Source organism: Muntiacus reevesi, chromosome 3, assembly GCF_963930625.1.
Source record: "Muntiacus reevesi chromosome 3, mMunRee1.1, whole genome shotgun sequence".
NCBI classification, from domain to species: Eukaryota; Metazoa; Chordata; class Mammalia; order Artiodactyla; family Cervidae; genus Muntiacus; species Muntiacus reevesi.
In genome coordinates this window covers 224,147,949-224,162,295 of record NC_089251.1, presented here as the reverse complement: position 1 = coordinate 224,162,295, position 14,347 = coordinate 224,147,949, and the positions used below count along the sequence as shown (strand labels likewise).

General features: G+C 34.0%; 1 protein-coding gene across 3 annotated transcripts in view; it reads right to left on the bottom strand.

Annotated features, from left to right (window-relative positions):
• EPC2 (enhancer of polycomb homolog 2) overlaps positions 1-14,347 on the bottom strand; it is a 126,002-nt gene that overhangs the window by 20,726 nt on the left and 90,929 nt on the right. For 2 of the 3 annotated variants that reach the window (XM_065931506.1, XM_065931508.1), the window contains exons 4-7: positions 12,622-12,828; positions 5,584-5,732; positions 4,405-4,537; positions 2,104-2,295 (exon numbers count right to left, since the gene is read on the bottom strand). In XM_065931506.1, coding sequence (XP_065787578.1) covers positions 2,104-2,295; positions 4,405-4,537; positions 5,584-5,732; positions 12,622-12,828 — 681 coding nt within the window. The remainder of the gene's footprint in view (positions 1-2,103; positions 2,296-4,404; positions 4,538-5,583; positions 5,733-12,621; positions 12,829-14,347) is intronic. The other variant, XM_065931507.1, reaches the window with a different exon arrangement.

The following is a 14,347-nucleotide window of genomic DNA, read 5'->3' as shown; positions in this document are numbered from 1 at the left end:
CAACCCTATGGGGGAGACACAGAAACAGTAAGCTGGGGCTGATTCTTCTTTCCAGGGAACCAAACTCAAACCTGAAATTTGAAAGGAAATCCCAAATGTGAATTTTACAGTTTGGTTCCTTTACAAAGCAACTACCTCTTCCAGAATGTACACAGGAAGTGTCACAAAATCTCAGAAATTTTTTGCATCCCTTCCTTCGGATTACCCAAGGAGGGGTTTCCAGGATTTAGTCTGAGATACAGGAAGACAGCCTTGATGTTAGGAGAATCAGAAGCATGACTGAGAAGAGACTGGGTTTGTATTCTGCTCTGCTGCAAATCAGTTGGAGAAGTCTGGTTAAAATGTTCTTTAAGGCTCCCTATTCCTTTATTCTTGTTTATTGGACACAGAAGAAGCATATGATTATTTTAATTATCTTTTAAGCAATAAAATCCTGATTTTGTAAGAGCCACATTCTAAACAGCTGCCTCACTGAATAATGTTCAACTATAGGTACATGCTTACTTAGCAACCAGGGATACCATTATAAAAATTAACGTTGTTAAGAACACAGTACAAGGACTCAGAGGAACCTAAAAGTTTCAAAATGCAATTTCATGTGGGAATGGGGACTATATGAATAAATATAAGACTTTAGAACAGAGATGAAGATTCCTTAATAGATGAGGAATATAGGTCTAGTATGAGTGTATCTATCAGACTGCATAGACTGATTCTAGCAATATAGGAAAAGTTTCTACTTGACACAGTATCCCTTAGCATCATTCTTAAAAGGCTGGGAATGTATAGCAAAACTTTATTGGCTTTTATACATGTATTTATCTAACCATCTCACTCTTCACTTAAACTTACTGCTAGCAATTCCTTCTAATATACTGTTTTCTCTGCCTTGGACCGTTCCCTACATTTTCTATCTGGAAAAGACATACTATACGTGCCCTCATTCCTTCAAAATGTCATTTAATTCATGTTCCATGACTATTCAAAGCCCTACCTGAGTCTAACAACATAATCCTCTGGCAATTTTATTTATTCTTTTAATATTTTTTTTAACTGCCCTCTCTCATCCAAACTGCCACATAACCTTGAGCAAGACCATCTGACAACTTTTAATAAATGAGTTCATTTAAGTGCTTTTAAAGAGGATACTAAACACAGTTTGTGTACTGTTACAATGTGTATGAATGCTGAAATATTATCTGGGCTAGAAAAACTAAATCATCTACAAAAAAGTAAAACTAATATAATCAAGCCAAAGAAGACAAATTTTATATAAACTCTAGATTTTAAATAGTTACTACAACAAGGAGTTTTATAAACTGTCTTGCTTCCAAATTTATCTGTCGTGTTGTTTAAAAAAAATTTTTTTAAAGCAAGTCAGTCAAAATGTTGAAATACTATAACACATGTTATAGTACTCTCTAGGTTTCCTATACTTTATGAAGAAGAAAAAAGGAGGCCACTGCTACACCAGGTGCTAAACAATGTATTTTTTTAAATCAGTCCTTTAGTATATAAAAGTCTTGTTTTAAAAGACAGCACATATGACACAAAAATTTAGACTTTTAAACTGTTAAAATTTGCTATAAAACTGCTACAATATAACCAAAGAATTATTTTCACAAGTTAAAATTTGAACCAATTCTAAATCTTTGGAGTCAAATAGTTATTGTCAAATAAATTAGCAAAATTTTCATTAAAAGTTGTAAAATACAATGCTGATGGAATATGGGAATTACTACTGATGAATGTTTACAACTATGTGTTAAATGTCTTAAAATATTTATAATCTTTAGCTCAGGAATTCCATTTTTAATCATCTATTTCAAATATGGAGGGACAAGGTAGAGATGCTCATTTTTATAAAAGGGAGAGCTTAAAACCACCTAAATGCTACACAATAGAAATAAAATATATTTAACTGATAGAAAATAACAGAAAGCAAATACCATTTCAGTAACTACATAAATAATGTGGAAAACGTTTATGTTGTAACATCAGGTGAAGAAAGCAAGAATCAAAACTCTAAGATATTATGTTTTAAAATAGAGCAATATAAAAGACTAGAAGAAAATGTCTATAAAATAGTTTTAAAACAAGCACCTGTGGAAATTCATCTTCCTCTGAGCTGTGAAAGTCATATTGCTTAAGGTCACTCTTATTGATCACAGGCAAGGTCTCAGGAGTGGGCTGCTGAGATGTTAGCACAGCCTCTGCTTTAGGCTTCTTTGGGTACTTCTTCTTTTGACGAACCACATCAGAAGCCTCTTCTTTCAAAGACAAGTGATGCGGGTGCTGTTTACATGATGATTTTTCCCCCAAAAGGAAGAAATGAAAATCATTTTAGAAATCATAAAAAACTATACTGCTCTTTGAAAAAACATACATTTTTACCCAGGAGGTGATTTTATTTTCTGGTTTTAATATGCAGAAACTATTGATGATAAGCTAAAAAGTGCTTTGCTTTCACAAATTACAGTGAAAAATAATTATGACGTTTAAATTTACTTTTTTATATTGTTATCAATCTTTAAATGTTAGTGATTTTTAAAAATTCCTCTATTATGCAATCCATCATTTAAAATGTATTTAAATTCTATTTTGATTTTATTTAAATCTACTGATTAATGATGAAAATTGACTACTTTTATTTTTAAAATGACTTGAATTAGATTATAAATTCATTAATTCATTTCTATGCTTAATTCCAATTTTTAAAAATATCTACACGTGGAATAACTTTTCTGAGACAGAAAAGCTTATTAATTATGGAAGAAACCTTCACTTTTTAGAATTAATTACTACCTCAGCTGAACAGTAATCAAACTGTCTTCAAGTACCCCAGAGTTCTTTGGTGGCACGCAAGACGCTGTCTGGCAGAGACTAACTGATGGGTGGAGTCTAGAACCCAGCTATCCTCAACAGAGCAGCTGTTTCTGTTTTAACATACTGGCGTTCCTTTTAATAAATAAGAATCTACTTTAAAAAGTTTAAAAATCACTGTTCTAAGCATCAAATTACAAGCGTTAGCAAAGTGTAAAAATACTTAGGAAGTTTTACATTTTTTCAAGTAGCTCAGATTTTCATTAAAACTACTTTAAGGTCAAAAATGTTATACATGATGAAAATGTTGCTGAAACACTGAGTTATTCAGATATAAATGCTTTCATACAATGGGCATGGCTATGACATCAAAAAGAAATCCCCAACTTCTCAGAAACTACTTATGTTTTAAAGTAGGATGTGTGACAAAGGAAATATAGTTAACTATGTCAAATGCAATCATATTTCTAAAATTAGTATTTAAATAGTGTGGGTGTTTAATCTTAGAGGTGATCTAAGATTAAGAATCAATATATAACAAAGGCTGATTCTGCAGTAATTTGGGGTTGAGATTTTCATATTCTATACCTAACAATAATATGCATGGGAAAAGCACTGATTTAGAACTGGATTTTTAAAAATAATGTACAAAATGACATTTATTGTCTGGTTTATGGCAAAGTAAGTGTGATTTAAAGGGAAGGTGGGCTAGATGCCTGTGATTAATAAGAAAGAACTTTGGTGTTTAAATTGACACAGTTGAATAATGGAGGTGTCTCCCTACTCCACATTCTTCCTTGACCTTTAAGAAAGAACCCATGAAAAATGAGGATCGTGCACATTTTTAAAAGATGAATTTTCCACAAACACCCTAAACCATTTTTAAAATCCTGCTACACAGTAGCTCTACTGTCTAAAAACTCAGCCAATAATCTGTTTCTTTTTAAAAATGTAAGCTCTTCAAAGGTTTTAACTTTTGCATTTCTAGACTGAACGCTTTTATACACCAAGTGAATAATGAATAAATGTAACTCTTCAGTCTAAGAAACTAATCACTAGTCTCTTTATTAGGAAAAAATTGAGTTCTAGCAGTTACAGGACTTTCTCAAGTCAAGATAAACAACAACTGATAAATGCTGGTAATGGCAATAGTGAGGACAGTAACTTTGAATAGTCTCAATGAAGAAAGGCTTAATTCTGATGCTTGCCATCACAGATATGCAGGATTTGCTACGGCAGTAATAATAACTAAGCTGTAATTACCATTATTCTGTAGGGATGCAAGATAGCATAGTTGAAAAAACACATGGTTTTTGGTGTTAGACCTAGACTCAAAATCTTAAATCTGCCACTTAATAACTATATAATCTAAAAGTCACACAGAGGTAAAAATCTACCTCAAACGGATGTGGCAAGGATTAACGAATCAACATGCATGTAAAAAATCCTAGCAAAGTGCAAAAAATAGGAACGCAAACATGTTAGTAATCTTCCTTTGTAACCAAACTATTGTAAGACAATTTCAGAAACCAACTGTCCAGTCAATATTATCATACATACTTCTCCCCAGAAGATACTCACCTTAGTTTTACATTCTTGGACTTTGTGATGATTTCCATTATGAAGAGTTGCTGGAGTGGCATATAATTCTTTATCTGATCTATTGATCTTCACTTCATTAAGGATTTCACCACCATAGTCTCCTAAATGATATCTTGAAAAGTAAATAATATATAAGAAAATGTTACAGTTCAAAAATAAAATAGAAATAAAAAAACAATGATACATCATTTACTTGGAACACAACTAATCAAACAAAGCCAACAATTAATTGGATTATTTTTAAGAGAGAAAACGTATGGGAAAAAGGAAGCTCATATTTGGGATTTAGTAAAAACAAGACAAGGACTGATGCTGAAGCTGAAACTCCAACACTTTGGCCACCTGATGCGAAGAGCTGACTCATTTGAAAAGACCCTGATGCTGGGAAAGATTGAGGGCAGGAGAAGGGGATGACAGAGGATGAGATGGTTTGATGGCATCACCGACTCAATGGACATGGGTTTGGGTGAACTCCAGGAGTTGGTGATGGACAGAGAGGCCTGGTGTGCCGTGGTTCACGGGGTCGCAAAGAGTCGAACACGACTGAGCGACTGAACTGAACTGAAAAACAAAACGACTCCCTCTCCTAATCTCTAAGATGCACAGAAGGAATCTTCATATATTTCATATTTTCAAACACTGGGAAATGATGTTTTAGAATGTTTACCTCAGGAAAACAAACAAAATTTTGTTAGGTTTAGCAGAGTCTATTTAATTATGTAGGAAAAGGATTATTACATTGGCGAATACATTTTCAAAATGCACTGAAACAAGTGTTTCCTAACTAATAAAAAAATAAAATCAATTAAACAATTATTTCTCTCAAATTTTGTTTAATAGAAACTTTAATACAGAGAATGGGACAATATGATCTCCAAGTTCTTTTCTAAATACAATTAAATGATTCTGCAACAACAAGAAATTAAGTGTAACAGAGGATCTGATCTATACTATACACAGAAATATCTCCCAAATTTGCAACCCAAATTGGCAACTTAATGGTTTAAAAACAAAAAGCAAAAACTAGCAATCACAATTTTCAAAAAATGGAGATATGGTTAAATAATCAATTTCAATAGTTATAAAGTTGAAATTTGGTTACATTTTGCTTTTCATTTGACTGAAGCATTACTGGTAATGTAAGAGTAGCAATGTTACCTTTTTTCCACAACTTCTAAGGTTAAGTGCAATAATTCTCGTTTTGTTTTCTCTCTTCTCTTAATCATTTCCAAAATTGTTATGGCTCTACTAAATTCTCGTCTCAGTTTCAACATCTTTTCATAAGAGGCTTCATCATTCTTTCGATTCTATTCAAAATAATAAGTTTAAAGAATTGAATCCAACTGTCCACATTTCCAGCTTCATTCATCAAAATCTTATCAGACCCAAATTCATTCTATAAAAGCAAAATGCTAAAAAAAAAAAACAAAAAAAACACACATACATCTAAACAACAATTACAAAAAAAAAAATTACACACAAAAAAGTAAACAGCAATTACATTAAGAGAAACTATTTAACTCAAAAAACAAACAAACAAATATCTCAATAAATAGTCAGAAAAAAATGTTCCCAGATGCTGAAAAGACGGAATGAAACAGATGGGATAATTCTAACATAAAATTTTTAAAGTCTGCCTGAAACAAAAACTACTACATCAAAAAATGTAATTTTTTCTTATTGTTACAAGGTCTTTTTCAATGACAGTGAGAAACAGTTCTGTCAAATAAAGGTTATCTAAAAATAGCCAAACTGAGTTGCTATTCATCCATTCAGCCTTCTAATCGTGGGCTGGACAGTTCAATTCACTACAATGTAAAGACTCACAATGACAAGCAAAGCTTCACTTTAAAAACTCAGATATAAAACAGATTACAGAATATAAAGGATCTCAAGGAATGGAATTACCATGCTGAATGTAGTAAAACCTCATTGAAGAGTAGAAAAGAGATCTATTAGTAAAAGGTCTGGATTTCATTATAAATTCTTAGTTTGAAGTGTCAAAAGTAACTTGAACTAACTCACAGGAAAAAGTTCTAACTAATAACTAGAGAAGGCTCAGTTATAATTAGCAGCATCACCTGCATATAAAAGTTACTGTTAATAAAAATATTTTGCTCAATCAAATAGCCACAGAATTCTTACTTTCTATTAGGTGTGGAACTATCTGTTTAAAAACAGATCACTACCACTCCTCATTCTATATGTTCAGACAGACTGCATTTAAGCAAGCTTTCCATACATTACTTAATAAAGCAATGTGACATTAGAAATCTGAACCCAAAGAAAGCCAGGTTTCGTATCGGAGGATTATAAAAGAGAAAATAAAACTTGAGGAAGATACAAAGTTTTACTTTTTTCTTTTGCATAGTTTCTTGTATTTGAAAATTAATCATTACCTATAAAACATTACTTAAACTAAATCTCATTAAGGTGTTGCATACTGAATATTAAAAAATACTATGTTATGAATAATAAATCACCCTTTAATCTTATCCAAGGGAAATATATCACTTTCCCCCTTCAGTAATATAGGTGACAAAAGACAAAAATCTAAAGCACAGTTTTAAGCAAAATATTTTGTAACCAGGCAGCAGTTGCACCTTATGATTGAAAAAAAAATGAACATAACCAAGAGCAAATATTAAAGTACAAAGTACTTGAATACTTCAGTATTGCTCTCTGTAAAAAGTATTACACATGTCCCCTATTCTCAAAAGGCTTAAAGTCTAATAAGAATGAAAGAAATACAAGTTCAAAAGATAAATAACACCAGCTGAACAAAAAGTGCATCAGAACATTTTAAAGTTGTCCTCTTCACTAAATGTTTCTCTTGGACTATGCACTTCTGCCCCTTCTTACTCATTCATTTCCTGCTCTCTTTAGGCTCAAATAAGTAGCTTCCCCAATTTTTCTTAACTCCACTCCTGCCCTTTCTTCTGTTTTTACCTTTTATTGTGAAATAATTTCAGATTTACAAAAAAGCTACAAAAATAGTATAAAAAATCCCCATATTATCTTCATCCAGATTGCCCAAAGGTTAATATGTTATATTTGCTTTATATATCTCTATGATGTATATACACATTGTTATGGACTGAACATTTGCATCACCTGAAAATTCTTATGTTGAAATCCTAACTATCCAATGTGATTTTTATTTGGAGGTGAGGGCTTTGGGAGTACTCATGAATGGATCAGTGCCCTTATAAAAAGGAGACCTCAGAGAACTCTCTTGCCCCTTCTGCCATGTGAGGACACAGGAAGAGGACCATCTATGAAACAAGAAGCGGGCCCTCAGTAGACACCAAGTCTGATAATACCTGGATCTTGGACTTCCCATCTTCCAGAACTGAGAAATAAATATTCATTGTTTAAGCCACCCAGTCTATGTATTTTTGTTACAAAAGCACAAATGGACTATGACACACATACATGTATGTATATAAACACATACATACATATATAACTTATTAGCAACAGTATTTTAAAATATTTTTCAAGTTGAAGATATAATGCCTTCATCCCCTAAACACTTTAATGTATATTTTCTAAGAATAATGACAGTCTCTTACACAATCTCAGTAACATTATAAAAATCAGGAAATTAATACTGATATAAAAACTATTGTCTAATTTATAGACTCTCCTCATATTTCACCAACTGACCCACTAATGTTCTTCACAGCAAGAAATACAAGTTAGTATATACAGATTTCCTATATTTATATAATGTTGCTATAAAGGACATTAGTGGGACAATAATAATTTTTATTATTAAAATTTATTATAAATAATAAATTCTTTCCCAGTCGAGGACCTGATTCAGGATTAAAATTGAATTTAGCTGTCATGTCTCTTTTGGGGTTGTTCAGCTGCTCAGTCATGTCCGACTCTGTGACTCCATGGACTGTAGCACACCAGGCTCCCCTGTCCTTCACTATCTCGTACAGTTTGCTCAAACTCATGCCCATTAGTCAGCGATGCCATCTAACCATCTCATCTCTGTCACCTCCTTCTCATCCTGCCTTCAATCTCTCCCAGCATTAGGGTCTTTTCTAATGAGTTGGCTCTTCGAATCAGATGGCCAAAATACTGGAGCTTCAGTTTCATCGTCAGTCCTTCCAATGAATATTCAGGGTTGAATTCCTTTAGGATTGACTGGTTTGACTTCCTTGCTGCCCAAGGGTCTCTCAAGAGTCTTCTCCAACACTATAGTTAAAAAGCATAAATTCTTTGGCGCTCAGCCTTCTTTATGGTCCATGTCTCTTTAATCTCCTATAAGTTGGAATACTTCCTCTTTCTATCATGATCATGACCTTGATAGTTTTGAAGAGTAGAAGCCATTTATTTTTGTAGAATGTTCGTTAATTTGGGTTTCTTTGATGTTTTTCCACCATTAAATTGAGGTTGTGAACTTTTGGTATGACCATTACATAGGTGAAACTGTGTCCCTTGCTCATCATAAAGAAAGAAAGAAAGAAAGAAACAAAGTGGAGTCACTCAGTCGTGTCCGATCCTTTGTGACCTCATGGACTGTAGCCTACCAGGCTCCTCCGTCAATGGGATTCTCCAGGCAAGAATATTGGAACGGGTTGCCATTTCTTTCTCCAGTTGCTCATCGTACCAGGAGCTAAATTATACCTATTTGTCGGATTACTGCTGATGTTAACTTTGATCACTCGATTAAGATGGTGCTTGCCAGGTTTCTCTAGTCAAATGACTATTTTTCTTTTCTTTTTTTAATTAAAAAGTACACTGTGGGACTTTATATAATCAAATTTCCCCCATCAGTTTATCATCCGTTAATTCTAACTTTTGCCAGAAACAATGGTAGTTGCCAGATGATGATTTTTGAACACCATCATTCCATTGACATTTTTAAGTTGGAAATCTATGATAAGGAAAAGCATTCTCTTTTATCTATCATCTATCCATACATTTATATCAGTATGGATGCAAGGGTTACCTTGTGAGTTATAATCCATTACCCTCCTTACTGTGTGTGACACGCAAACTCCCCCAGATGTGATCAGCAGAGTCCCCCTAATTTAAGATGGCTCCTGAGGCCATCCGACACTGCTCCAACATGCTCTCATCACATTTTTATATTCTGGCAAAGCAGAATGTTCCAAGTTTACCTTTATGCTTTCCTAGTATCAGACCTGAAATCAACCTTTTTTTTTAAGGAGCCCTGGTTTCCTTTAATGGAAAACAGTATTTTTACATGCTACTCCAGTTGCTTCTACATGGGAAATCCCCAAAATGGAGGAGTCTGGTGGGATCCAGTCTGTGGGTCACAAAGAGTCAGACACAACTTAGCGACTAAACAACAACAAAATACCAGCTACGCAGCTTCTTCTCTTTCACATAACTTCTTTGTGAATTTTTGGAGTCTTGCGTAATTTAGGCGTCGTTCACTATTCATCTCTGTCAAAACCAGATCTAGAGGTTTCCTCACTGTTTTAGAACACCTACATTTCTGTCTCTCGGCTTGAAGAACACTTCTTATATTGACTTCAAAAGAAGGCTAACTGGTGGTGGGGCAGCAGGAGGGGAGGAGGAACTGTGGTTTATGACCTGACCAGCTCAGGCAGTCATGATTTCAGCTTTATGTAGGGTACTAGGCTGATGAAGAAGGAAATGGCAAACCACTCCAGTATCCTTGCCTGGAAAATCCCATGGACAGAGGACTCTAATGGGCTACAGTCCATGGGGTTGCAAAGAGCTGGGCACGACTGAGCGACTTAACACTAATTGCTTCTACACGCTCTAAGTGAACAGAGCTAGGAAATAAGCCTATAATACATTTATGTACATAAACAAGCCCAGATTTATATCTATTTCTAGCTGCAGCAATATTAAAATCTGTAAGTTCATAGTGACATCTTTTCTGTGCTTTTAAGATTGTCTACTCCCTATATTCAAATTTACTCATTCCCTTTACCCTTCTCCACAACCAACTCTGCTTAGAGCAAATTCCCATCTTCCTATTCCAGTTACATACTACAGTTTTGATCAACTGCCAAATCTCTAGGGAAGCGATTCTCAAACTGCTATAATTTATAGTTAACCACAGATCTTTGTAAACCAAGGCTAATTCATAAGTGATTGTTATGTGTAGCCAGACTTAGAACCACCACCCTGGAAGTTTGCTCTCCTGCCTATCTTGCTTCACCTGGGCCACACAGGAGGAGAGAAGGAAGGCACAAATGTTAACAGTTTCACCTGTGGGTTAAACACCTCAATGTATATGCTGATTCAAGCCTTCCCAGTCAGTGCATTTAGACATGCTGGCACCTTAACACCATCTCACTTAAGGATGCCCTGAAGCACTTTAGCACTCACAAACTAAACATTAATTAATGATTAAAATTAAGTTCTAGACTTCTAAGCAAGTATTTCAGAAGTCCTTTACTCTAGGCTTTGCACCAGCTATTTATATAGCTATACCCTCTGGAATGTTTTTAAGTTTGCGGGAATAGGAAAGGAATCAGAGAACCTCTGTTAACTAGTATTTATTTTTTGCATATCCCAATGCCTGACCACCTCTGGAACACTTAAGGTGCTCATTCTCGATTGCTTTCCCAATTTTCTCATTTTAAAACTCAGACATTTCCAAGAAACAATAGTATATATGAAGGGGAATAGTCTTTGGTCCCACAACTAAGGACGGAGAAAGAAAAAGACCATTGAAAAAGAAAATGTACCATGCTAGAGATGAATATGAAAATAACATGTAAGAGGAAGGGTAGGAATCAGTGTCAGGAAAACGCTGGCCTAGTTATTACAATGGAGAAATGCCTAAACACAGGAACTTATTTCTAGCAATTCTCAAAACATGCTGGTTAGAAAATAGTGATTTAACTTATTTAAGAGTAAAACACATTTAAATATTAGGAATATTGTTTTTTATGTCAATAATACTGCTATTTTAAGTACTTCATGCCTATCCATTAAAAGAAACCCAACAGTACTTTTCCTTCAAAATATATTGCTCTGTTTTTCAATACATCTGAACCAATTATATTTCTCTTAAAAATTGGAAATTCAGATATTTCAATAATTCAGATAAACCTCTCCTTCCTCATATCCAAATTTATAAAACTTTACTGTATTTACAAACTTATCTCATTATAGTCTTTTCTAAACAAGGCATTAATCTTCATGAAATATCTAATATCTCTATAGCCAAGAACCAAAACACCAAATTGAAAACTCAGTCTGGGTTAGGGAATGTCATCCACATTGGGAGATCCAAGAAATAGTTATAAAAACTAGTTGTTAACCAGAAGAGTTTCCCCTAAAATGTTCTATCCCTGGCAGCTGTTATGCTTCACAGCTGTTACATTAACAGCTGACAAGGACAAGCACTCCATGTTAGGAGAAACAGGAATCCAGAGAAAATGCTGACCTCCAATTACAATTCCTTCCGTTTTTTACATTTATATATTCCTAATATTCTACAACATTAAAGAATGTGTTACTGTGTCTGGTGTTTATTATTAATTATGAGAAGTGGAAGACAGTGACTACCCCCCCTAAAATAATGTTTTCTTCTTTACTATATCATTTCACAGCACGAGACCCAGTTTCTCTTAGAATTCTGGCTCATCTTGCTTCTGAAAGCCAGGTGAAGACAAGTTTGACAATTTGAAATCTGACACAACTGACAGTTCAGAAAAGGAGAAAAAGATTTCGTTGTCTTAGTGTCTTAATTGTGACTGTTAGCAGAACAGGCTTGAAAATGAACCCTTACCAACTTCCCCTGACCCCACAGGAGTTAGAGGGAGTAAAGTCCTTTTTAACATTTATGATTTAGAATATGGTTTCAAAGGAACTCTTAAGCTTCCAAATAGAGGATATGTATAGAATGTACAGCTTACTGAAGAACTCAAAACTCCTGCTTCCTCATAACACGAATTTCCTCATATCACTTCAATTGCAAGCCTAAAATGATATAATCAATAGATTTATAAAGCTCATAGGTATTAAATAAACATTAAACAAACATTGCAAACAACTGGGGGATAGAGGCTACCGAAGAGCAGGCTTTCTAAAATAAAGTTCAACAATGTCATTGGCTTCACTTTATGTCCAAATTACTCAAAATTACTCAAGCTATTGGCAGAAAAAAAAAATATTGGTCTTAAATACTATCTAGGTACATTCAGTTAAACCTAATTTGCATATTACCTTTCGAGTTTGCATTTTTTCTGTTCTCCTCCGAAAGGCAACATAAGGGTCATTGTTGGTAGAGCCATCTCTTTTCTCTTGTTTTATCTGAGGAATGAGGGATGGTCCCCTGCAGTTTTTACGTTTTCTCACCCAGTAGTCATATACAGCTTTAATAAGGTAATCATCTTCATTTAGCAGCAGTTTTGCTTCTTGAAGTGTTACAAGCTAAATAAAAAATAAAAACTTTCATCAACTACAATCCTTAGGGAAAACATTTAAAGATTAAACTTTGTCTACAGGAAAAAAATGTGATCAGTCTAACAGTTATGATCAGGTATCATGATGGCAAAAAACACAATTCAATTCAATCTAACAAAGAATTTATTAGTAAGATTTACCAAAAATAGATATTTGCCCTAAGAGGTAGTGAGTTCCACCACTTAAAGTATTTAAGAAACCTGAATTAATGAGAAGTCTACAACAGATTTATGACTTAGGTTAAGTCGTGAACTAGAGATATCCAGAATCCTTCAAAATTCTGATACTCTGCAATTCCACACACTGGAGGATCTACTAGTCTTCATCTACTAGCATCATTAAGTGTTTCTGTTTTTCAACAGCAAATAGAATTTACAGGTGGTTTCTTTTTACCTCCCTCCAAAATAAATGATGAATACTTTTTAATATATTGCAAACTGAATACATACATGACTCCTCTGAAATTGAAAAGGACAAACTTAGCATGTTTCCAGAGTTTTCCACATTATACAATCTTGAATTTTTTGTACCAGTCACATACAAAACAACTTCTCTAACAAAGCTGATTAAATACTAAAGAATCCTTATTCTCAACACTCATCTTGCTGATGACAATGTCATGTCTGGACAGTGGCATCTCAGGGATCTCTCTCTCCTTTATCAATACAGACAACATATGCTGACATTATCTCAAAAGTAAAATTTGTAAAAATTTGCTTGGTCACATCTGTTTCCCTGCTCTTTGCGAAGATCAGAGAGGCTGACAAGATGGATTAGGGGTTACAAAGATCCATTTGCAGTGAAGCTTAGAAAAAGATTATGGAGTTTTAAAGATGTGAATGCTTATTGAAGTGGTGGTATCCCAATCTTTTTACTTTTATTACTTTAGAGATGAAGATTTATTTTCAAAACAAACTGAAATATCTCATAAAACTTGGAAATGGGGGGAAATATCACTGAAATTTTAAGATTAGCATACTAATCAATTTGGTGGTTGTATGAATTTATTTTAAGAAAGCATGACTTACAAAACATATTTTTTACATGATTTGATTTCTCATATTGGTATTACTTAATGGAATAAATGTAATGATCTTTTGGACAATGATCATTTGTATTTTCAGTCCTATGATAGTGACTACTAGAGCTAATTAGTTGGTTTCTTATTACAATTTGGCTGCCAAGATGGTGTGACTACAGGAAGACGACACTGACAATATCAATACAAGTATCCCAGTCCATGTGATAGTTACTTTTAGTGCAGTACAATTATAAATGTCCATTGTTTGGTTTATTCAAAGTCTCAGTGGAGTCAGCTTAAGTGCATCTGAGAGACTGAGTAACATGGTCTCTAAAGAGGACAGCCAGAGCCTGAAACATAAGACCAAACCAAAAGAACCAATATTTTCCAAACATCAGCCTGAAGTGGATGCTCTCCCATTATTAACTGAAGTTCTCTGGGATGGTGATGTATACTTTCAAAGTC